We start from the raw sequence: 21,631 nt of genomic DNA, 5'->3' as shown, positions 1-21,631 counted from the left end.
GTTGTGTCTGAACTCCTCTCTGGTGGGGGTTATAGCTGTGTGTTGTGTCTGAACACCTCTCCTCTCTGGTGGGGGTTATAGCTGTGTGTTGTCTGAACTCCTCTCCTCTCTGGTGGGGGTTATAGTTGTGTATTGTGTCTGAACTCCTCTCTGGTGGGGGTTATAGCTGTGTGTTGTGTCTGAACACCTCTCTGGTGGGGGTTATAGCTGTGTATTGTGTCTGAACTCCTCTCTGGTGGGGGTTATAGCTGTGTGTTGTGTCTGAACTCCTCTCTGGTGGGGGTTATAGCTGTGTGTTGTCTGAACTCCTCTCCTCTCTGGTGGGGGTTATAGCTGTGTGTTGTCTGAACTCCTCTCTGGTGGGGGTTATAGCTGTGTGTTGTCTGAACTCCTCTCCTCTCTGGTGGGGGTTATAGCTGTGTATTGTGTCTGAACTCCTCTCCTCTCTGGTGGGGGTTATAGCTGTGTATTGTGTCTGAACTCCTCTCTGGTGGGGGTTATAGCTGTGTATTGTGTCTGAACACCTCTCCTCTCTGGTGGGGGTTATAGCTGTGTATTGTCTGAACTCCTCTCTGGTGGGGGTTATAGCTGTGTGTTGTCTGAACTCCTCTCTGGTGGGGGTTATAGCTGTGTGTTGTCTGAACTCCTCTCCTCTCTGGTGGGGGTTATAGCTGTGTGTTGTCTGAACTCCTCTCCTCTCTGGTGGGGGTTATAGCTGTGTGTTGTCTGAACACCTCTCTGGTGGGGGTTATAGCTGTGTGTTGTCTGAACACCTCTCCTCTCTGGTGGGGGTTATAGCTGTGTATTGTGTCTGAACACCTCTCTGGTGGGGGTTATAGCTGTGTGTTGTCTGAACTCCTCTCCTCTCTGGTGGGGGTTATAGCTGTGTGTTGTCTGAACTCCTCTCTGGTGGGGGTTATAGCTGTGTATTGTGTCTGAACTCCTCTCTGGTGGGGATTATAGCTGTGTATTGTGTCTGAACTCCTCTCCTCTCTGGTGGGGGTTATAGCTGTGTATTGTGTCTGAACTCCTCTCTGGTGGGGGTTATAGCTGTGTGTTGTGTCTGAACTCCTCTCTGGTGGGGGTTATAGCTGTGTGTTGTCTGAACACCTCTCCTCTCTGGTGGGGGTTATAGCTGTGTGTTGTCTGAACACCTCTCTGGTGGGGGTTATAGCTGTGTATTGTGTCTGAACTCCTCTCTGGTGGGGGTTATAGCTGTGTGTTGTCTGAACTCCTCTCTGGTGGGGGTTATAGGTGTGTATTGTGTCTGAACTCCTCTCTGGTGGGGGTTATAGCTGTGTATTGTGTCTGAACACCTCTCTGGTGGGGGTTATAGCTGTGTGTTGTCTGAACACCTCTCCTCTCTGTTGGGGGTTATAGCTGTGTATTGTCTGAACTCCTCTCCTTTCTGGTGGGGGTTATAGCTGTGTGTTGTGTCTGAACACCTCTCCTCTCTGGTGGGGGTTATAGCTGTGTATTGTCTGAACTCCTCTCCTCTCTGGTGGGGGTTATAGCTGTGTATTGTCTGAACTCCTCTCCTCTCTGGTGGGGGTTATAGCTGTGTGTTGTCTGAACTCCTCTCTGGTGGGGGTTATAGCTGTGTGTTGTCTGAACTCCTCTCTGGTGGGGGTTATAGCTGTGTATTGTGAACACTTCTCTGGTCGGGGTTATAGCTGTGTGTTGTGTCTGAACACCTCTCCTCTCTGGTGGGGGTTATAGCTGTGTGTTGTCTGAACACCTCTCCTCTCTGGTGGGGGTTATAGCTGTGTGTTGTCTGAACTCCTCTCTGGTGGGGGTTATAGCTGTGTGTTGTCTGAACTCCTCTCTGGTGGGGGTTATAGCTGTGTATTGTGAACACTTCTCTGGTCGGGGTTATAGCTGTGTGTTGTGTCTGAACTCCTCTCCTCTCTGGTGGGGGTTATAGCTGTGTGTTGTGTCTGAACTCCTCTCCTCTCTGGTGGGGGTTATAGCTGTGTGTTGTCTGAACACCTCTCCTCTCTGGTGGGGGTTATAGCTGTGTGTTGTCTGAACTCCTCTCTGGTGGGGGTTATAGCTGTGTGTTGTCTGAACACTTCTCTGGTCGGGGTTATAGCTGTGTGTTGTCTGAACTCCTCTCCTCTCTGGTGGGGGTTATAGCTGTGTGTTGTCTGAACTCCTCTCTGGTGGGGGTTATAGCTGTGTGTTGTGTCTGAACTCCTCTCTGGTGGGGGTTATAGCTGTGTGTTGTCTGAACACCTCTCCTCTCTGGTGGGGGTTATAGCTGTGTGTTGTCTGAACACCTCTCTGGTGGGGGTTATAGCTGTGTATTGTGTCTGAACTCCTCTCTGGTGGGGGTTATAGCTGTGTGTTGTCTGAACTCCTCTCTGGTGGGGGTTATAGGTGTGTATTGTGTCTGAACTCCTCTCTGGTGGGGGTTATAGCTGTGTATTGTGTCTGAACACCTCTCTGGTGGGGGTTATAGCTGTGTGTTGTCTGAACACCTCTCCTCTCTGTTGGGGGTTATAGCTGTGTATTGTCTGAACTCCTCTCCTTTCTGGTGGGGGTTATAGCTGTGTGTTGTGTCTGAACACCTCTCCTCTCTGGTGGGGGTTATAGCTGTGTATTGTCTGAACTCCTCTCCTCTCTGGTGGGGGTTATAGCTGTGTATTGTCTGAACTCCTCTCCTCTCTGGTGGGGGTTATAGCTGTGTGTTGTCTGAACTCCTCTCCTCTCTGGTGGGGGTTATAGTTGTGTATTGTGTCTGAACACCTCTCCTCTCTGGTGGGGGTTATAGCTGTGTGTTGTCTGAACTCCTCTCCTCTCTGGTGGGGGTTATAGCTGTGTATTGTCTGAACTCCTCTCTGGTGGGGGTTATAGCTGTGTGTTGTCTGAACACCTCTCCTCTCTGGTGGGGGTTATAGCTGTGTGTTGTCTGAACTCCTCTCCTCTCTGGTGGGGGTTATAGCTGTGTATTGTCTGAACACCTCTCCTCTCTGGTGGGGGTTATAGCTGTGTGTTGTGTCTGAACACCTCTCTGGTGGGGGTTATAGCTGTGTATTATGTCTGAACTCCTCTCTGGTGGGGGTTATAGATGTGTGTTGTGTCTGAACTCCTCTCTGGTGGGGGTTATAGCTGTGTGTTGTCTGAACACCTCTCCTCTCTGTTGGGGGTTATAGCTGTGTATTGTCTGAACTCCTCTCCTCTCTGGTGGGGGTTATAGCTGTGTGTTGTGTCTGAACACCTCTCCTCTCTGGTGGGGGTTATAGCTGTGTATTGTCTGAACTCCTCTCCTCTCTGGTGGGGGTTATAGCTGTGTGTTGTCTGAACTCCTCTCCTCTCTGGTGGGGGTTATAGTTGTGTATTGTGTCTGAACACCTCTCCTCTCTGGTGGGGGTTATAGCTGTGTGTTGTCTGAACTCCTCTCCTCTCTGGTGGGGGTTATAGCTGTGTATTGTCTGAACTCCTCTCTGGTGGGGGTTATAGCTGTGTGTTGTCTGAACACCTCTCCTCTCTGGTGGGGGTTATAGCTGTGTGTTGTCTGAACTCCTCTCCTCTCTGGTGGGGGTTATAGCTGTGTATTGTCTGAACACCTCTCCTCTCTGGTGGGGGTTATAGCTGTGTGTTGTGTCTGAACACCTCTCTGGTGGGGGTTATAGCTGTGTATTATGTCTGAACTCCTCTCTGGTGGGGGTTATAGATGTGTGTTGTGTCTGAACTCCTCTCTGGTGGGGGTTATAGCTGTGTGTTGTGTCTGAACACCTCTCCTCTCTGGTGGGGGTTATAGCTGTGTGTTGTCTGAACTCCTCTCCTCTCTGGTGGGGGTTATAGTTGTGTATTGTGTCTGAACTCCTCTCTGGTGGGGGTTATAGCTGTGTGTTGTGTCTGAACACCTCTCTGGTGGGGGTTATAGCTGTGTATTGTGTCTGAACTCCTCTCTGGTGGGGGTTATAGCTGTGTGTTGTGTCTGAACTCCTCTCTGGTGGGGGTTATAGCTGTGTGTTGTCTGAACTCCTCTCCTCTCTGGTGGGGGTTATAGCTGTGTGTTGTCTGAACTCCTCTCTGGTGGGGGTTATAGCTGTGTGTTGTCTGAACTCCTCTCCTCTCTGGTGGGGGTTATAGCTGTGTATTGTGTCTGAACTCCTCTCCTCTCTGGTGGGGGTTATAGCTGTGTATTGTGTCTGAACTCCTCTCTGGTGGGGGTTATAGCTGTGTATTGTGTCTGAACACCTCTCCTCTCTGGTGGGGGTTATAGCTGTGTATTGTCTGAACTCCTCTCTGGTGGGGGTTATAGCTGTGTGTTGTCTGAACTCCTCTCTGGTGGGGGTTATAGCTGTGTGTTGTCTGAACTCCTCTCCTCTCTGGTGGGGGTTATAGCTGTGTGTTGTCTGAACTCCTCTCCTCTCTGGTGGGGGTTATAGCTGTGTGTTGTCTGAACACCTCTCTGGTGGGGGTTATAGCTGTGTGTTGTCTGAACACCTCTCCTCTCTGGTGGGGGTTATAGCTGTGTATTGTGTCTGAACACCTCTCTGGTGGGGGTTATAGCTGTGTGTTGTCTGAACTCCTCTCCTCTCTGGTGGGGGTTATAGCTGTGTGTTGTCTGAACTCCTCTCTGGTGGGGGTTATAGCTGTGTATTGTGTCTGAACTCCTCTCTGGTGGGGATTATAGCTGTGTATTGTGTCTGAACTCCTCTCCTCTCTGGTGGGGGTTATAGCTGTGTATTGTGTCTGAACTCCTCTCTGGTGGGGGTTATAGCTGTGTGTTGTGTCTGAACTCCTCTCTGGTGGGGGTTATAGCTGTGTGTTGTCTGAACACCTCTCCTCTCTGGTGGGGGTTATAGCTGTGTGTTGTCTGAACACCTCTCTGGTGGGGGTTATAGCTGTGTATTGTGTCTGAACTCCTCTCTGGTGGGGGTTATAGCTGTGTGTTGTCTGAACTCCTCTCTGGTGGGGGTTATAGGTGTGTATTGTGTCTGAACTCCTCTCTGGTGGGGGTTATAGCTGTGTATTGTGTCTGAACACCTCTCTGGTGGGGGTTATAGCTGTGTGTTGTCTGAACACCTCTCCTCTCTGTTGGGGGTTATAGCTGTGTATTGTCTGAACTCCTCTCCTTTCTGGTGGGGGTTATAGCTGTGTGTTGTGTCTGAACACCTCTCCTCTCTGGTGGGGGTTATAGCTGTGTATTGTCTGAACTCCTCTCCTCTCTGGTGGGGGTTATAGCTGTGTATTGTCTGAACTCCTCTCCTCTCTGGTGGGGGTTATAGCTGTGTGTTGTCTGAACTCCTCTCCTCTCTGGTGGGGGTTATAGTTGTGTATTGTGTCTGAACACCTCTCCTCTCTGGTGGGGGTTATAGCTGTGTGTTGTCTGAACTCCTCTCCTCTCTGGTGGGGGTTATAGCTGTGTATTGTCTGAACTCCTCTCTGGTGGGGGTTATAGCTGTGTGTTGTCTGAACACCTCTCCTCTCTGGTGGGGGTTATAGCTGTGTGTTGTCTGAACTCCTCTCCTCTCTGGTGGGGGTTATAGCTGTGTATTGTCTGAACACCTCTCCTCTCTGGTGGGGGTTATAGCTGTGTGTTGTGTCTGAACACCTCTCTGGTGGGGGTTATAGCTGTGTATGATGTCTGAACTCCTCTCTGGTGGGGGTTATAGATGTGTGTTGTGTCTGAACTCCTCTCTGGTGGGGGTTATAGCTGTGTGTTGTCTGAACTCCTCTCCTCTCTGGTGGGGGTTATAGTTGTGTATTGTGTCTGAACTCCTCTCTGGTGGGGGTTATAGCTGTGTGTTGTGTCTGAACACCTCTCTGGTGGGGGTTATAGCTGTGTATTGTGTCTGAACTCCTCTCTGGTGGGGGTTATAGCTGTGTGTTGTGTCTGAACTCCTCTCTGGTGGGGGTTATAGCTGTGTGTTGTCTGAACTCCTCTCCTCTCTGGTGGGGGTTATAGCTGTGTGTTGTCTGAACTCCTCTCTGGTGGGGGTTATAGCTGTGTGTTGTCTGAACTCCTCTCCTCTCTGGTGGGGGTTATAGCTGTGTATTGTGTCTGAACTCCTCTCCTCTCTGGTGGGGGTTATAGCTGTGTATTGTGTCTGAACTCCTCTCTGGTGGGGGTTATAGCTGTGTATTGTGTCTGAACACCTCTCCTCTCTGGTGGGGGTTATAGCTGTGTATTGTCTGAACTCCTCTCTGGTGGGGGTTATAGCTGTGTGTTGTCTGAACTCCTCTCTGGTGGGGGTTATAGCTGTGTGTTGTCTGAACTCCTCTCCTCTCTGGTGGGGGTTATAGCTGTGTGTTGTCTGAACTCCTCTCCTCTCTGGTGGGGGTTATAGCTGTGTGTTGTCTGAACACCTCTCTGGTGGGGGTTATAGCTGTGTGTTGTCTGAACACCTCTCCTCTCTGGTGGGGGTTATAGCTGTGTATTGTGTCTGAACACCTCTCTGGTGGGGGTTATAGCTGTGTGTTGTCTGAACTCCTCTCCTCTCTGGTGGGGGTTATAGCTGTGTGTTGTCTGAACTCCTCTCTGGTGGGGGTTATAGCTGTGTATTGTGTCTGAACTCCTCTCTGGTGGGGATTATAGCTGTGTATTGTGTCTGAACTCCTCTCCTCTCTGGTGGGGGTTATAGCTGTGTATTGTGTCTGAACTCCTCTCTGGTGGGGGTTATAGCTGTGTGTTGTCTGAACTCCTCTCTGGTGGGGGTTATAGCTGTGTGTTGTCTGAACTCCTCTCCTCTCTGGTGGGGGTTATAGCTGTGTGTTGTCTGAACTCCTCTCCTCTCTGGTGGGGGTTATAGCTGTGTGTTGTCTGAACACCTCTCTGGTGGGGGTTATAGCTGTGTGGTGTCTGAACACCTCTCCTCTCTGGTGGGGGTTATAGCTGTGTGTTGTCTGAACACCTCTCCTCTCTGGTGGGGGTTATAGCTGTGTATTGTGTCTGAACACCTCTCTGGTGGGGGGTATAGCTGTGTGTTGTCTGAACTCCTCTCCTCTCTGGTGGGGGTTATAGCTGTGTGTTGTCTGAACTCCTCTCTGGTGGGGGTTATAGCTGTGTATTGTGTCTGAACTCCTCTCTGGTGGGGATTATAGCTGTGTATTGTGTCTGAACTCCTCTCCTCTCTGGTGGGGGTTATAGCTGTGTATTGTGTCTGAACTCCTCTCTGGTGGGGGTTATAGCTGTGTGTTGTGTCTGAACTCCTCTCTGGTGGGGGTTATAGCTGTGTGTTGTCTGAACTCCTCTCCTCTCTGGTGGGGGTTATAGCTGTGTGTTGTCTGAACTCCTCTCTGGTCGGGGTTATAGCTGTGTGTTGTCTGAACTCCTCTCCTCTCTGGTGGGGGTTATAGCTGTGTATTGTGTCTGAACTCCTCTCCTCTCTGGTGGGGGTTATAGCTGTGTATTGTGTCTGAACTCCTCTCTGGTGGGGGTTATAGCTGTGTATTGTGTCTGAACACCTCTCCTCTCTGGTGGGGGTTATAGCTGTGTATTGTGTCTGAACACCTCTCCTCTCTGGTGGGGGTTATAGCTGTGTGTTGTCTGAACTCCTCTCTGGTGGGGGTTATAGCTGTGTGTTGTCTGAACTCCTCTCTGGTGGGGGTTATAGCTGTGTGTTGTCTGAACTCCTCTCCTCTCTGGTGGGGGTTATAGCTGTGTGTTGTCTGAACTCCTCTCCTCTCTGGTGGGGGTTATAGCTGTGTGTTGTCTGAACACCTCTCTGGTGGGGGTTATAGCTGTGTGTTGTCTGAACACCTCTCCTCTCTGGTGGGGGTTATAGCTGTGTATTGTGTCTGAACACCTCTCTGGTGGGGTTTATAGCTGTGTGTTGTCTGAACTCCTCTCCTCTCTGGTGGGGGTTATAGCTGTGTGTTGTCTGAACTCCTCTCTGGTGGGGGTTATAGCTGTGTATTGTGTCTGAACTCCTCTCTGGTGGGGATTATAGCTGTGTGTTGTGTCTGAACTCCTCTCTGGGCGGGGTTATAGCTGTGTGTTGTCTGAACACCTCTCTGGTGGGGGTTATAGCTGTGTGTTGTCTGAACTCCTCTCTGGTGGGGGTTATAGCTGTGTATTGTGTCTGAACTCCTCTCTGGTGTGGATTATAGCTGTGTATTGTGTCTGAACTCCTCTCTGGTGGGGGTTATAGCTGTGTGTTGTCTGAACTCCTCTCTGGTGGGGGTTATAGCTGTGTATTGTGTCTGAACTCCTCTCTGGTGGGGGTTATAGCTGTGTATTGTGTCTGAACACCTCTCTGGTGGGGGTTATAGCTGTGTGTTGTCTGAACACCTCTCCTCTCTGTTGGGGGTTATAGCTGTGTATTGTCTGAACTCCTCTCCTCTCTGGTGGGGGTTATAGCTGTGTGTTGTGTCTGAACACCTCTCCTCTCTGGTGGGGGTTATAGCTGTGTATTGTCTGAACTCCTCTCCTCTCTGGTGGGGGTTATAGCTGTGTATTGTCTGAACACCTCTCCTCTCTGGTGGGGGTTATAGCTGTGTATTGTCTGAACTCCTCTCCTCTCTGGTGGGGGTTATAGCTGTGTATTGTCTGAACTCCTCTCCTCTCTGGTGGGGGTTATAGCTGTGTGTTGTCTGAACTCCTCTCCTCTCTGGTGGGGGTTATAGTTGTGTATTGTGTCTGAACACCTCTCCTCTCTGGTGGGGGTTATAGCTGTGTGTTGTCTGAACTCCTCTCCTCTCTGGTGGGGGTTATAGCTGTGTGTTGTCTGAACTCCTCTCTGGTGGGGGTTATAGCTGTGTATTGTGTCTGAACTCCTCTCTGGTGGGGATTATAGCTGTGTATTGTGTCTGAACTCCTCTCCTCTCTGGTGGGGGTTATAGCTGTGTATTGTGTCTGAACTCCTCTCTGGTGGGGGTTATAGCTGTGTGTTGTGTCTGAACTCCTCTCTGGTGGGGGTTATAGCTGTGTGTTGTCTGAACTCCTCTCCTCTCTGGTGGGGGTTATAGCTGTGTGTTGTCTGAACTCCTCTCTGGTCGGGGTTATAGCTGTGTGTTGTCTGAACTCCTCTCCTCTCTGGTGGGGGTTATAGCTGTGTATTGTGTCTGAACTCCTCTCCTCTCTGGTGGGGGTTATAGCTGTGTATTGTGTCTGAACTCCTCTCTGGTGGGGGTTATAGCTGTGTATTGTGTCTGAACACCTCTCCTCTCTGGTGGGGGTTATAGCTGTGTATTGTGTCTGAACACCTCTCCTCTCTGGTGGGGGTTATAGCTGTGTGTTGTCTGAACTCCTCTCTGGTGGGGGTTATAGCTGTGTGTTGTCTGAACTCCTCTCTGGTGGGGGTTATAGCTGTGTGTTGTCTGAACTCCTCTCCTCTCTGGTGGGGGTTATAGCTGTGTGTTGTCTGAACTCCTCTCCTCTCTGGTGGGGGTTATAGCTGTGTGTTGTCTGAACACCTCTCTGGTGGGGGTTATAGCTGTGTGTTGTCTGAACACCTCTCCTCTCTGGTGGGGGTTATAGCTGTGTATTGTGTCTGAACACCTCTCTGGTGGGGTTTATAGCTGTGTGTTGTCTGAACTCCTCTCCTCTCTGGTGGGGGTTATAGCTGTGTGTTGTCTGAACTCCTCTCTGGTGGGGGTTATAGCTGTGTATTGTGTCTGAACTCCTCTCTGGTGGGGATTATAGCTGTGTGTTGTGTCTGAACTCCTCTCTGGGCGGGGTTATAGCTGTGTGTTGTCTGAACACCTCTCTGGTGGGGGTTATAGCTGTGTGTTGTCTGAACTCCTCTCTGGTGGGGGTTATAGCTGTGTATTGTGTCTGAACTCCTCTCTGGTGTGGATTATCGCTGTGTATTGTGTCTGAACTCCTCTCTGGTGGGGGTTATAGCTGTGTGTTGTCTGAACTCCTCTCTGGTGGGGGTTATAGCTGTGTATTGTGTCTGAACTCCTCTCTGGTGGGGGTTATAGCTGTGTATTGTGTCTGAACACCTCTCTGGTGGGGGTTATAGCTGTGTGTTGTCTGAACACCTCTCCTCTCTGTTGGGGGTTATAGCTGTGTATTGTCTGAACTCCTCTCCTCTCTGGTGGGGGTTATAGCTGTGTGTTGTGTCTGAACACCTCTCCTCTCTGGTGGGGGTTATAGCTGTGTATTGTCTGAACTCCTCTCCTCTCTGGTGGGGGTTATAGCTGTGTATTGTGTCTGAACACCTCTCTGGTGGGGGTTATAGCTGTGTGTTGTCTGAACACCTCTCTGTTGGGGGTTATAGCTGTGTGTTGTCTGAACACCTCTCTGGTGGGGGTTATAGCTGTGTATTGTGTCTGAACACCTCTCCTCTCTGGTGGGGGTTATAGCTGTGTGTTGTCTGAACACCTCTCTGTTGGGGGTTATAGCTGTGTGTTGTCCGAACACCTCTCTGGTGGGGGTTATAGCTGTGTGTTGTGTCTGAACTCCTCTCTGGTGGGGGTTATAGCTGTGTATTGTCTGAACACCTCTCCTCTCTGGTGGGGGTTATAGCTGTGTGTTGTGTCTGAACACCTCTCCTCTCTGGTGGGGGTTATAGCTGTGTGTTGTCTGAACACCTCTACTCTCTGGTGGGGGTTATAGCTGTGTATTGTGTCTGAACTCCTCTCTGGTGGGGGTTATAGCTGTGTATTGTGTCTGAACTCCTCTCTGGTGGGGGTTATAGCTGTGTATTGTGTCTGAACTCCTCTCTGGTGGGGATTATAGTTGTGTGTTGTGTTTGTCGTTCTATTGATTATTGATCTTTGCCTGTTTGATCCCCAGATGACGATGTCGACGTGAACGACCTGCAGGATGAAGATCTGGACCTGTACTTAAACCAGCTGGTGAACCCTGCCATGCAGAGAGGACGGGTGGAGGGACAGGAGATACCTGATGCTGTAAGGCAACCTCTCTCTCTTCCTGCTTTCTAATCCTCTCTCTCTTCATGCTTTCTAATCCTCTCTCTCTTCCTGCTTTCTAATCCTCTCTCTCTTCCTGCTTTATAATCCTCTCTCTCTTCCTGCTTTCTAATCCTCTCTCTCTTCCTGCTTTCTAATCCTCTCTCTCTTCCTGCTTTCTAATCCTCTCTCTCTTCCTGCTTTCTAATCCTCTCTCTCTTCCTGCTTTCTAATCCTCTCTCTCTTCCTGCTTTCTAATCCTCTCTCTCTTCCTGCTTTCTAATCCTCTCTCTCTTCCTGCTTTCTAATCCTCTCTCTCTTCATGCTTTCTAATCCTCTCTCTCTTCCTGCTTTCTAATCCTCTCTCTCTTCCTGCTTTCTAATCCTCTCTCTCTTCCTGCTTTCTAATCCTCTCTCTTCCTGCTTTCTAATCCTCTCTCTCTTCCTGCTTTCTAATCCTCTCTCTCTTCCTGCTTTCTAATCCTCTCTCTCTTCCTGCTTTCTAATCCTCTCTCTCTTCCTGCTTTCTAATCCTCTCTCTCTTCCTGCTTTCTAATCCTCTCTCTCTTCCTGCTTTCTAATCCTCTCTCTCTTCCTGCTTTCTAATCCTCTCTCTCTTCCTGCTTTCTAATCCTCTCTCTCTTCATGCTTTCTAATCCTCTCTCTCTTCATGCTTTCTAATCCTCTCTCTCTTCCTGCTTTCTAATCCTCTCTCTCTTCCTGCTTTCTAATCCTCTCTCTCTTCATGCTTTCTAATCCTCTCTCTCTTCCTGCTTTCTAATCCTCTCTCTCTTCCTGCTTTCTAATCCTCTCTCTCTTCATGCTTTCTAATCCTCTCTCTCTTCCTGCTTTCTAATCCTCTCTCTCTTCATGCTTTCTAATCCTCTCTCTCTTCCTGCTTTCTAATCCTCTCTCTCTTCATGCTTTCCAATCCTCTCTCTCTTCATGCTTTCTAATCCTCTCTCTCTTCATGCTTTCTAATCCTCTCTCTCTTCATGCTTTCTAATCCTCTCTCTCTTCATGCTTTCTAATCCTCTCTCTCTTCCTGCTTTCTAATCCTCTCTCTCTTCCTGCTTTCTAATCCTCTCTCTCTTCCTGCTTTCTAATCCTCTCTCTCTTCCTGCTTTCTAATCCTCTCTCTCTTCCTGCTTTCTAATCCTCTCTCTCTTCCTGCTTTCTAATCCTCTCTCTCTTCCTGCTTTCTAATCCTCTCTCTCTTCCTGCTTTCTAATCCTCTCTCTCTTCCTGCTTTCTAATCCTCTCTCTCTTCCTGCTTTCTAATCCTCTCTCTCTTCCTGCTTTCTAATCCTCTCTCTCTTCCTGCTTTCTAATCCTCTCTCTCTTCCTGCTTTCTAATCCTCTCTCTCTTCATGCTTTCTAATCCTCTCTCTCTTCATGCTTTCTAATCCTCTCTCTCTTCCTGCTTTCTAATCCTCTCTCTCTTCCTGCTTTCTAATCCTCTCTCTCTTCCTGCTTTCTAATCCTCTCTCTCTTCATGCTTTCTAATCCTCTCTCTCTTCCTGCTTTCTAATCCTCTCTCTCTTCCTGCTTTCTAATCCTCTCTCTCTTCCTGCTTTCTAATCCTCTCTCTCTTCATGCTTTCTAATCCTCTCTCTCTTCATGCTTTCTAATCCTCTCTCTCTTCCTGCTTTCTAATCCTCTCTCTCTTCCTGCTTTCTAAACCTCTCTTCCTGCTTTCTAATCCTCTCTCGTCTCGATACATCTATTATTTATTTTTATATTTGTCTGTTTCTTCATTAATGATAATATTGTATTGATTTTCAGAACCAGCCAGCCAACCAAGACTATTCATCTCAGCCCGGTTCTACAGAACCACAGAAGAACAGATACCAGTTCCTGGATGACTATGATCAGGTGGATACAACTCCTCCATGACACTATTACTGTTATTACTTTACAGATGGACAGGCAGGGGAGTATGATCAGGTGGATACAACTCCTCCATGACACTATTACTTTACAGATGGACAGGCAGGGGAGTATGATCAGGTGGATACAACTCCTCCATGACACTATTACTTTACAGATGGACAGGCAGGGGAGTATGATCAGGTGGATACAACTACTCCATGACACTATTACTTTACAGATGGACAGGCAGGGGAGTATGATCAAGTGGATACAACTACTCCATGACACTATTACTGTTATTACTTTACAGACGGACGGGCAGGGGAGTATGATCAGGTGGATACAACTCCTCCATGACACTATTACTGTTATTACTTTACAGACGGACAGGCGGGCGGGCAGGCAGTCGGGCGGGCAGGCAGGCAGGCGGGCGGGCAGGCAGGCAGGCAGTCGGGCAGGCAGGCAGTCGGACAGGCAGTCGGGCAGGCAGTCGGGCAGGCAGTCGGGCAGGCAGTCGGGCAGGCAGTCGGACAGGCAGTCGGGCAGGCAGTCGGACGGGCAGTCGGGCGGGCAGTCGGACAACTCCTCCATGACACTATTACTTTTATTACTTTACAGACGGGCGGGCAGGCGGGCGGGCGGGCAGGCAGTCAGTCGGACAGGCAGGCAGACTGTGTCTCCCATTTAGCATCGACTAATCAGCCAGTTACAGTTATTTTCAGCCGGTAACGTTTTCCACCTCATATTAACTGAGATACTTTTTATAAAAGTTTCAATTCGCTTGTCCGTCAAGCCCTCTCCCGTTAGAATGAACAATTAGAATCTTCTAGAGATCTGTCGATAGGACAGGCGCCTGACGCATTGTGTCCCTCGTCCAGTTTGTGTGCGCCGTTGTGGGTTGCGGTCTCATTTCTTTCCACGTCTCATGTAATGTGGTAACGATGAGTTGGAACCCACCTCTTAGCGTCTTTATAGGTTTTATTGGCACATGAGGTGTGGAGTTTAGTAGGCTATTTACTGTGCTGTGATTGAGGTGAAAGCGATAAAGTATTGAAGAATTTAGTATTTTGGATGGAATCAAGGCAGTAGGATTTCCCAGATTCCACAAATTTCGACCAACTCTGGCTGGGCGGGGCCGGTTGGCTACGTCTCTGGCTGGGCGGGGCCCGGTTGGCTACGTCTCTGGCTCGGGGGTGGTGGAGGCCTGGTTGGCTCCGTCCCTGGTTCGGGTGGGGGGCCTGGTTGGCTCCGTCTCTGGCTCGGGGGTGGTGGAGGCCTGGTTGGCTCCGTCCCTGGTTCGGGTGGGGGGCCTGGTTAGCTACGTCTCTGGCTCGGGGGTGGTGGAGGCCTGGTTGGCTCCGTCCCTGGTTCGGGTGGGGGGCCTGGTTGGCTCCGTCTCTGGCTCGGGGGTGGTGGAGGCCTGGTTGGCTCCGTCCCTGGTTCGGGTGGGGGGCCTGGTTGGCTCCGTCTCTGGCTCGGGGGTGGTGGAGGCCTGGTTGGCTCCGTCCCTGGTTCGGGTGGGGGGCCTGGTTGGCTCCGTCTCTGGCTCGGGGGTGGTGGAGGCCTGGTTGGCTCCGTCCCTGGTTCGGGGGTGGTGGAGGCCTGGTTGGCTCCGTCTCTGGCTCGGGGGTGGGGGCGGCCTGGTTGGCTCCGTCCCTGGTTCGGGTGGGGGGCCTGGTTGGCTCCGTCCCTGGTTCGGGTGGGGGGCCTGGTTGGCTCCGTCTCTGGCTCGGGGGTGGTGGGGGGCTGGTTGGCTCCGTCTCTGGCTCGGGGGTGGTGGGGGGCTGGTTGGCTACGTCTCTGGCTTGGGGGTGGTGGGGGCCTGGTTGGCTCCGTCCCTGGTTCGGGTGGGGGGCCTGGTTGGCTCCGTCTCTTCCTCGGGGGTGGTGGGGGGCTGGTTGGCTCCGTCTCTGGCTCGGGGGTGGTGGAGGCCTGGTTGGCTCCGTCCCTGGTTCGGGTGGGGGGGCGGGTTGGCTCCGTCTCTGGCTCGGGGGTGGTGGAGGCCTGGTTGGCTCCGTCCCTGGTTCGGGGGTGGTGGAGGCCTGGTTGGCTCCGTCTCTGGCTCGGTGGTGGTGGAGGCCTGGTTGGCTCCGTCCCTGGTTCGGGGGTGGTGGAGGCCTGGTTGGCTCCGTCTCTGGCTCGGGGGTGGTGGAGGCCTGGTTGGCTCCGTCCCTGGTTCGGGGGTGGTGGAGGCCTGGTTGGCTCCGTCTCTGGCTCGGGGGTGGTGGAGGCCTGGTTGGCTCCGTCCCTGGTTCGGGGGTGGTGGAGGCCTGGTTGGCTCCGTCTCTGGCTCGGGGGTGGTGGAGGCCTGGTTGGCTCCGTCTCTGGCTCGGGGGTGGTGGAGGCCTGGTTGGCTCCGTCCCTGGTTCGGGGGTGGTGGAGGCCTGGTTGGCTCCGTCTCTGGCTCGGGGGTGGTGGAGGCCTGGTTGGCTCCGTCTCATGTTCGGGGGTGGTGGAGGCCTGGTTGGCTCCGTCTCTGGCTCGGGGGTGGTGGAGGCCTGGTTGGCTCCGTCTCTGGCTCGGGGGTGGTGGAGGCCTGGTTGGCTCCGTCTCTGGTTCCGGGGTGGTGGAGGCCTGGTTGGCTCCGTCTCTGGCTCGGGGGTGGTGGAGGCCTGGTTGGCTCCGTCTCTGGCTCGGGGGTGGTGGAGGCCTGGTTGGCTCCGTCCCTGGTTCGGGGGTGGTGGAGGCCTGGTTGGCTCCGTCTCTGGCTCGGGGGTGGTGGAGGCCTGGTTGGCTCCGTCTCTGGCTCGGGGGTGGTGGGGGGCTGGTTGGCTCCGTCTCTGGCTCGGGGGTGGTGGAGGCCTGGTTGGCTCCGTCCCTGGTTCGGGTGGGGGGCCTGGTTGGCTCCGTCTCTGGCTCGGGGGTGGTGGAGGCCTGGTTGGCTCCGTCCCTGGTTCGGGGGTGGTGGAGGCCTGGTTGGCTCCGTCTCTGGCTCGGGGGTGGTGGAGGCCTGGTTGGCTCCGTCCCTGGTTCGGGTGGGGGGCCTGGTTGGCTCCGTCTCTGGCTCGGGGGTGGTGGGGGGCTGGTTGGCTCCGTCTCTGGCTCGGGGGTGGTGGGGGGCTGGTTGGCTACGTCTCTGGCTCGGGGGTGGTGGGGGCCTGGTTGGCTCCGTCCCTGGTTCGGGTGGGGGCCTGGTTGGCTCCGTCTCTGGCTCGGGGGTGGTGGAGGCCTGGTTGGCTCCGTCCCTGGTTCGGGGGTGGTGGAGGCCTGGTTGGCTCCGTCTCTGGCTCGGGGGTGGTGGAGGCCTGGTTGGCTCCGTCCCTGGTTCGGGGGTGGTGGAGGCCTGGTTGGCTCCGTCTCTGGCTCGGGGGTGGTGGAGGCCTGGTTGGCTCCGTCCCTGGTTCGGGGGTGGTGGAGGCCTGGTTGGCTCCGTCTCTGGCTCGGGGGTGGTGGAGGCCTGGTTGGCTCCGTCCCTGGTTCGGGGGTGGTGGAGGCCTGGTTGGCTCCGTCTCTGGCTCGGGGGTGGTGGAGGCCTGGTTGGCTCCGTCTCTGGCTCGGGGGTGGTGGAGGCCTGGTTGGCTCCGTCCCTGGTTCGGGGGTGGTGGAGGCCTGGTTGGCTCCGTCTCTGGCTCGGGGGTGGTGGAGGCCTGGTTGGCTCCGTCTCTGGCTCGGGGGTGGTGGAGGCCTGGTTGGCTCCGTCTCTGGTTCGGGGGTGGTGGAGGCCTGGTTGGCTCCGTCTCTGGCTCGGGGGTGGTGGAGGCCTGGTTGGCTCCGTCTCTGGCTCGGGGGTGGTGGAGGCCTGGTTGGCTCCGTCTCTGGCTCGGGGGTGGTGGAGGCCTGGTTGGCTCCGTCCCTGGTTCGGGGGTGGTGGAGGCCTGGTTGGCTCCGTCTCTGGCTCGGGGGTGGTGGAGGCCTGGTTGGCTCCGTCCCTGGTTCGGGTGGGGGGCCTGGTTGGCTCCGTCTCTGGCTCGGGGGTGGTGGAGGCCTGGTTGGCTCCGTCCCTGGCTCGGGGGTGGTGGAGGCCTGGTTGGCTCCGTCTCTGGCTCGGGGGTGGTGGAGGCCTGGTTGGCTCCGTCCCTGGTTCGGGGGTGGTGGAGGCCTGGTTGGCTCCGTCTCTGGCTCGGGGGTGGTGGAGGCCTGGTTGGCTCCGTCCCTGGTTCGGGGGTGGTGGAGGCCTGGTTGGCTCCGTCTCTGGCTCGGGGGTGGTGGAGGCCTGGTTGGCTCCGTCTCTGGCTCGGGGGTGGTGGAGGCCTGGTTGGCTCCGTCTCTGGCTCGGGGGTGGTGGAGGCCTGGTTGGCTCCGTCCCTGGTTCGGGGGTGGTGGAGGCCTGGTTGGCTCCGTCTCTGGCTCGGGGGTGGTGGAGGCCTGGTTGGCTCCGTCCCTGGTTCGGGGGTGGTGGAGGCCTGGTTGGCTCCGTCTCTGGCTCGGGGGTGGTGGAGGCCTGGTTGGCTCCGTCCCTGGTTCGGGGGTGGTGGAGGCCTGGTTGGCTCCGTCTCTGGCTCGGGGGTGGTGGAGGCCTGGTTGGCTCCGTCCCTGGTTCGGGGGTGGTGGAGGCCTGGTTGGCTCCGTCTCTGGTTCGGGGGTGGTGGAGGCTTGGTTGGCTCCGTCTCTGGCTCGGGGGTGGTGGAGGCCTGGTTGGCTCCGTCTCTGGCTTGGGGGTGGTGGAGGCCTGGTTGGCTCCGTCTCTGGTTCGGGGGTGGTGGAGGCCTGGTTGGCTCCGTCCCTGGTTCGGGGGTGGTGGAGGCCTGGTTGGCTCCGTCTCTGGCTCGGGGGTGGTGGAGGCCTGGTTGGCTCCGTCCCTGGTTCGGGTGGGGGGCCTGGTTGGCTCCGTCTCTGGCTCGGGGGTGGTGGAGGCCTGGTTGGCTCCGTCTCTGGCTCGGGGGTGGTGGAGGCCTGGTTGGCTCCGTCCCTGGTTCGGGGGTGGTGGAGGCCTGTTTGGCTCCGTCTCTGGCTCGGGGGTGGTGGAGGCCTGGTTGGCTCCGTCCCTGGTTCGGGGGTGGTGGAGGCCTGGTTGGCTCCGTCTCTGGCTCGGGGGTGGTGGAGGCCTGGTTGCCTCCGTCCCTGGTTCGGGGGTGGTGGAGGCCTGGTTGGCTCCGTCTCTGGCTCGGGGGTGGTGGAGGCCTGGTTGGCTCCGTCCCTGGTTCGGGGGTGGTGGAGGCCTGGTGGGCTCCGTCCCGGGCTCGGGGGTGGTGGAGGCCTGGTTGGCTCCGTCCCTGGTTCGGGGGTGGTGGAGGCCTGGTTGGCTCCGTCTCTGGCTCGGGGGTGGTGGAGGCCTGGTTGGCTCCGTCTCTGGCTCGGGGGTGGTGGAGGCCTGGTTGGCTCCGTCCCTGGTTCGGGGGTGGTGGAGGCCTGGTTGGCTCCGTCCCTGGTTCGGGTGGGGGGCCTGGTTGGCTCCGTCTCTGGCTCGGGGGTGGTGGAGGCCTGGTTGGCTCCGTCTCTGGCTCGGGGGTGGTGGAGGCCTGGTTGGCTCCGTCCCTGGTTCGGGGGTGGTGGAGGCCTGTTTGGCTCCGTCTCTGGCTCGGGGGTGGTGGAGGCCTGGTTGGCTCCGTCCCTGGTTCGGGGGTGGTGGAGGCCTGGTTGGCTCCATCTCTGGCTCGGGGGTGGTGGAGGCCTGGTTGGCTCCGTCCCTGGCTCGGGGGTGGTGGAGGCCTGGTTGGCTCCGTCCCTGGTTCGGGGGTGGTGGAGGCCTGGTTGGCTCCGTCTCTGGCTCGGGGGTGGTGGAGGCCTGGTTGGCTCCGTCCCTGGTTCGGGGGTGGTGGAGGCCTGGTTGGCTCCGTCTCTGGCTCGGGGGTGGTGGAGGCCTGGTTGGCTCCGTCTCTGGCTCGGGGGTGGTGGAGGCCTGGTTGGCTCCGTCTCTGGCTCGGGGGTGGTGGAGGCCTGGTTGGCTCCGTCTCTGGTTCGGGGGTGGTGGAGGCCTGGTTGGCTCCGTCTCTGGCTCGGGGGTGGTGGAGGCCTGGTTGGCTCCGTCTCTGGCTCGGGGGTGGTGGAGGCCTGGTTGGCTCCGTCTCTGGCTCGGGGGTGGTGGAGGCCTGGTTGGCTCCGTCTCTGGCTCGGGGGTGGTGGAGGCCTGGTTGGCTCCGTCTCTGGCTCGGGGGTGGTGGAGGCCTGGTTGGCTCCGTCTCTGGCTCGGGGGTGGTGGAGGCCTGGTTGGCTCCGTCTCTGGTTCGGGGGTGGTGGAGGCCTGGTTGGCTCCGTCTCCGGCTCGGGCGGGGCCTGGTTGGCTTTTTTAATGTAGTGGAAAACACTGGTATATTGAAATGTTTTTTATGAAGACTAAGAGCAGCTCTGTCAGCCTATGGAGACTAAGAGCAGCTCTGTCAGCCTATGGAGACTAAGAGCAGCTCTGTCAGCCTATGGAGACTAAGAGCAGCTCTGTCAGCCTATGGAGACTAAGAGCAGCTCTGTCAGCCTATGGAGACTAAGAGCAGCTCTGTCAGCCTATGGAGACTAAGAGCAGCTCTGTCAGCCTATGGAGACTAAGAGCAGCTCTGTCAGCCTATGGAGACTAAGAGCAGCTCTGTCAGCCTATGGAGACTAAGAGCAGCTCTGTCAGCCTATGGAGACTAAGAGCAGCTCTGTCAGCCTATGGAGACTAAGAGCAGCTCTGTCAGCCTATGGAGACTAAGAGCAGCTCTGTCAGCCTATGGAGACTAAGAGCAGCTCTGTCAGCCTATGGAGACTAAGAGCAGCTCTGTCATACACTTGTCCAGGCTATGGATCTTGTTCACAACTAGTATTCTTTATTCATCTTCCTGTACAAACTAAACAGTATACTAGTATTCTATTTCAGCCTGGTTTCACTAAGATTGGATTGTTTGTCCTGTCATGAGGGTTTCCAGATGCCTGACGTACGGCTGGCTGCTACAGGGATGGACTCGTGTCCCGGCAGTGATGAGGAGGACACTGAGGATGAGCTGGAGGCAGCTAGGAGACACACTTCTACCAGACACAGACTCCTGCTGTCCAGCACCTCCCGACAGCTGGTAGGATAATGTCTCTGTCCCTGTCTGTTTCTCTATCTCACTGCTTCTGGTTGGCCTTTGTGGTTTTCAGTAGGAAACACAAAGCTGAACAACGTTACAAACAGAATGTACGAATCATTTTCAACCAAATCAGTATTTGATAAGTTGATGTAGCGTTTGGTTTTCAAAATGTTTTCTCCCAAATAGTCCTACTGAACACAGCCCTGTTTTAGCCTGTCAGACCAGAGGTCATTATGTCTGTCTGGGTTAGGTGGGGGAGAGCTACCGTCCCAGCTTCAGACCTGGGCTGGAGGGAGGCAGCTCTGACGAAGAAGTTCACTCTGGTCGTAACCCTCTACCTGGGTTAGAACACAGATACTCTGCGGAGGGCCAAGTCATCAACACTGTAACAGGTAACATACTCTGATTGGCTACGTCGGCTCGGGGGTGTGGGGGGCTGATTGGTTAGAACACAGATACTCTGCAGAGGGCCAAGTCATCAACACTGTAACAGGTAACATACTCTGATTGGCTCGGGGGTGTGGGGGGCTGATTGGTTAGAACACAGATACTCTGCAGAGGGCCAAGTCATCAACACTGTAACAGGTAACATACTCTGATTGGCTCGGGGGTGTGGGGGGCTGATTGGCTAGAACACAGATACTCTGCAGAGGGCCAAGTCATCAACACTGTAACAGGTAACATACACTGAACAAAAATAGAACGTGTTGGTCCCGTGTTTCATGAGCTGAAATAAAAGATCCCAGAAATGTTCCATACTCACAATAAGCTTATTTCTCTCTAATTCTCTGTTAGTGAGCATCTCTCCTTTACCAAGATAATCCATCCACCTGACAGGTGTGGCGTATCAACAATCTGATTAAACATCATGACCATTACACAGGTGCACCTTGTGCTGGGGACAATAAAAGGCCACTCTAAAATGTGCAGTGTTCTCACCCAACACAATGCCACAGATCTCTCAAATTTTGAGGAAGGTTACAATTGGCATGCTGACTGCAGAAATCTTCACGAGCTGTTGCCGGATAATTGAAAGTTAATTTCTCTATCATAAGCTGCATCGAATGCCATTTTAGAGAATTTGACTGTTCGTCCAACTTGCCTCATAACCTCAGACAGCGTGTATGGCGTTGTGTGGGCGAGCGGTTTGCTGATGTCAACGTTGTGAACAGAGTGCCCCATGGTGGGGTTATGGTATGGGCAGGCATAAACTACGGACAACAAACACCAATTGCATTTTATCGATGGCAATTCGAATGCACAGAGATACCGTGATGAGATCCTGAGGTCTGTTGTCGTGCCACATACACTGCCATCACCTCATGTTTCAGCATAATGAATGCACAGAGATACCGTGATGAGATCCTGAGGTCTGTTGTCGTGCCATTCATCCTCCTCCATCACCTCATGTTTCAGCATAATGTCACAAGGATCTGTACATAGTACATAGGATCTGTACATAGAAGCTGAAAATGTCCCAGTTATTCCATGGTGTGGATACTCACCAGACATGTCACCCATTGTTGTTTGGGATGTTCTGTATCGACGTGTATGTCCTTCGCCAGGAGGAGGAGGAGACGGAAGCAGTGGGAGTGAGGAGGGAGGGAACGATGGCGTGTCCACTCTACCCTCCTCCTCCTCGGCCCAGACCACCTACGATGTGCTGCGGGGGCTGGGGATCCTGGGGGCCAGCGTGCCGGGAGAGAATGCCCAGGACCCTCACTCTCTACTGGGGCTGAGCCGGGGCAGCCTGATGGGGGACCGTGTGGGGCCGGTGGGGACTGGAGAGACCAGCGCTGGGCCCCAGAGGATGTCCCCTGTCAACTGGAGTATGGCCTTAGACAGACAGGAGGCGCTGGTGAGTCTTCTGTTGGCCTTTTTCCATTACAACACCAGTGTGGACCTAGACTGTGTACATGGCAGGAGTTGTACCTAAGAGGCCAGGAGTTCCTCCAGGTCAGGTCACGCTGTCAGGAAAAACTCCTGGCTGCCCACTACCCCGTGTTCTGTGCTATTTACCGGAC

At 54.4% G+C, this 21,631-nt stretch overlaps 1 protein-coding gene across 1 annotated transcript in view; it reads left to right on the top strand.

Moving 5' to 3' along the window:
- LOC139386408 (centrosomal protein of 192 kDa-like) overlaps window positions 1-21,631 on the top strand; it is an 84,776-nt gene that overhangs the window by 10,230 nt on the left and 52,915 nt on the right. The window contains exons 7-11 of the mRNA XM_071131984.1: window positions 10,697-10,812; window positions 12,598-12,687; window positions 19,455-19,607; window positions 19,858-19,999; window positions 21,173-21,465. Of these exons, the coding sequence (XP_070988085.1) occupies window positions 10,697-10,812; window positions 12,598-12,687; window positions 19,455-19,607; window positions 19,858-19,999; window positions 21,173-21,465 (794 nt within the window). The remainder of the gene's footprint in view (window positions 1-10,696; window positions 10,813-12,597; window positions 12,688-19,454; window positions 19,608-19,857; window positions 20,000-21,172; window positions 21,466-21,631) is intronic.

The sequence above is a fragment of the Oncorhynchus clarkii genome, chromosome 3, assembly GCF_045791955.1.
Source record: "Oncorhynchus clarkii lewisi isolate Uvic-CL-2024 chromosome 3, UVic_Ocla_1.0, whole genome shotgun sequence".
NCBI classification, from domain to species: Eukaryota; Metazoa; Chordata; class Actinopteri; order Salmoniformes; family Salmonidae; genus Oncorhynchus; species Oncorhynchus clarkii.
Note: the sequence above shows the minus strand (reverse complement) of the source record. Positions and strands in the feature narration are given on the sequence as shown.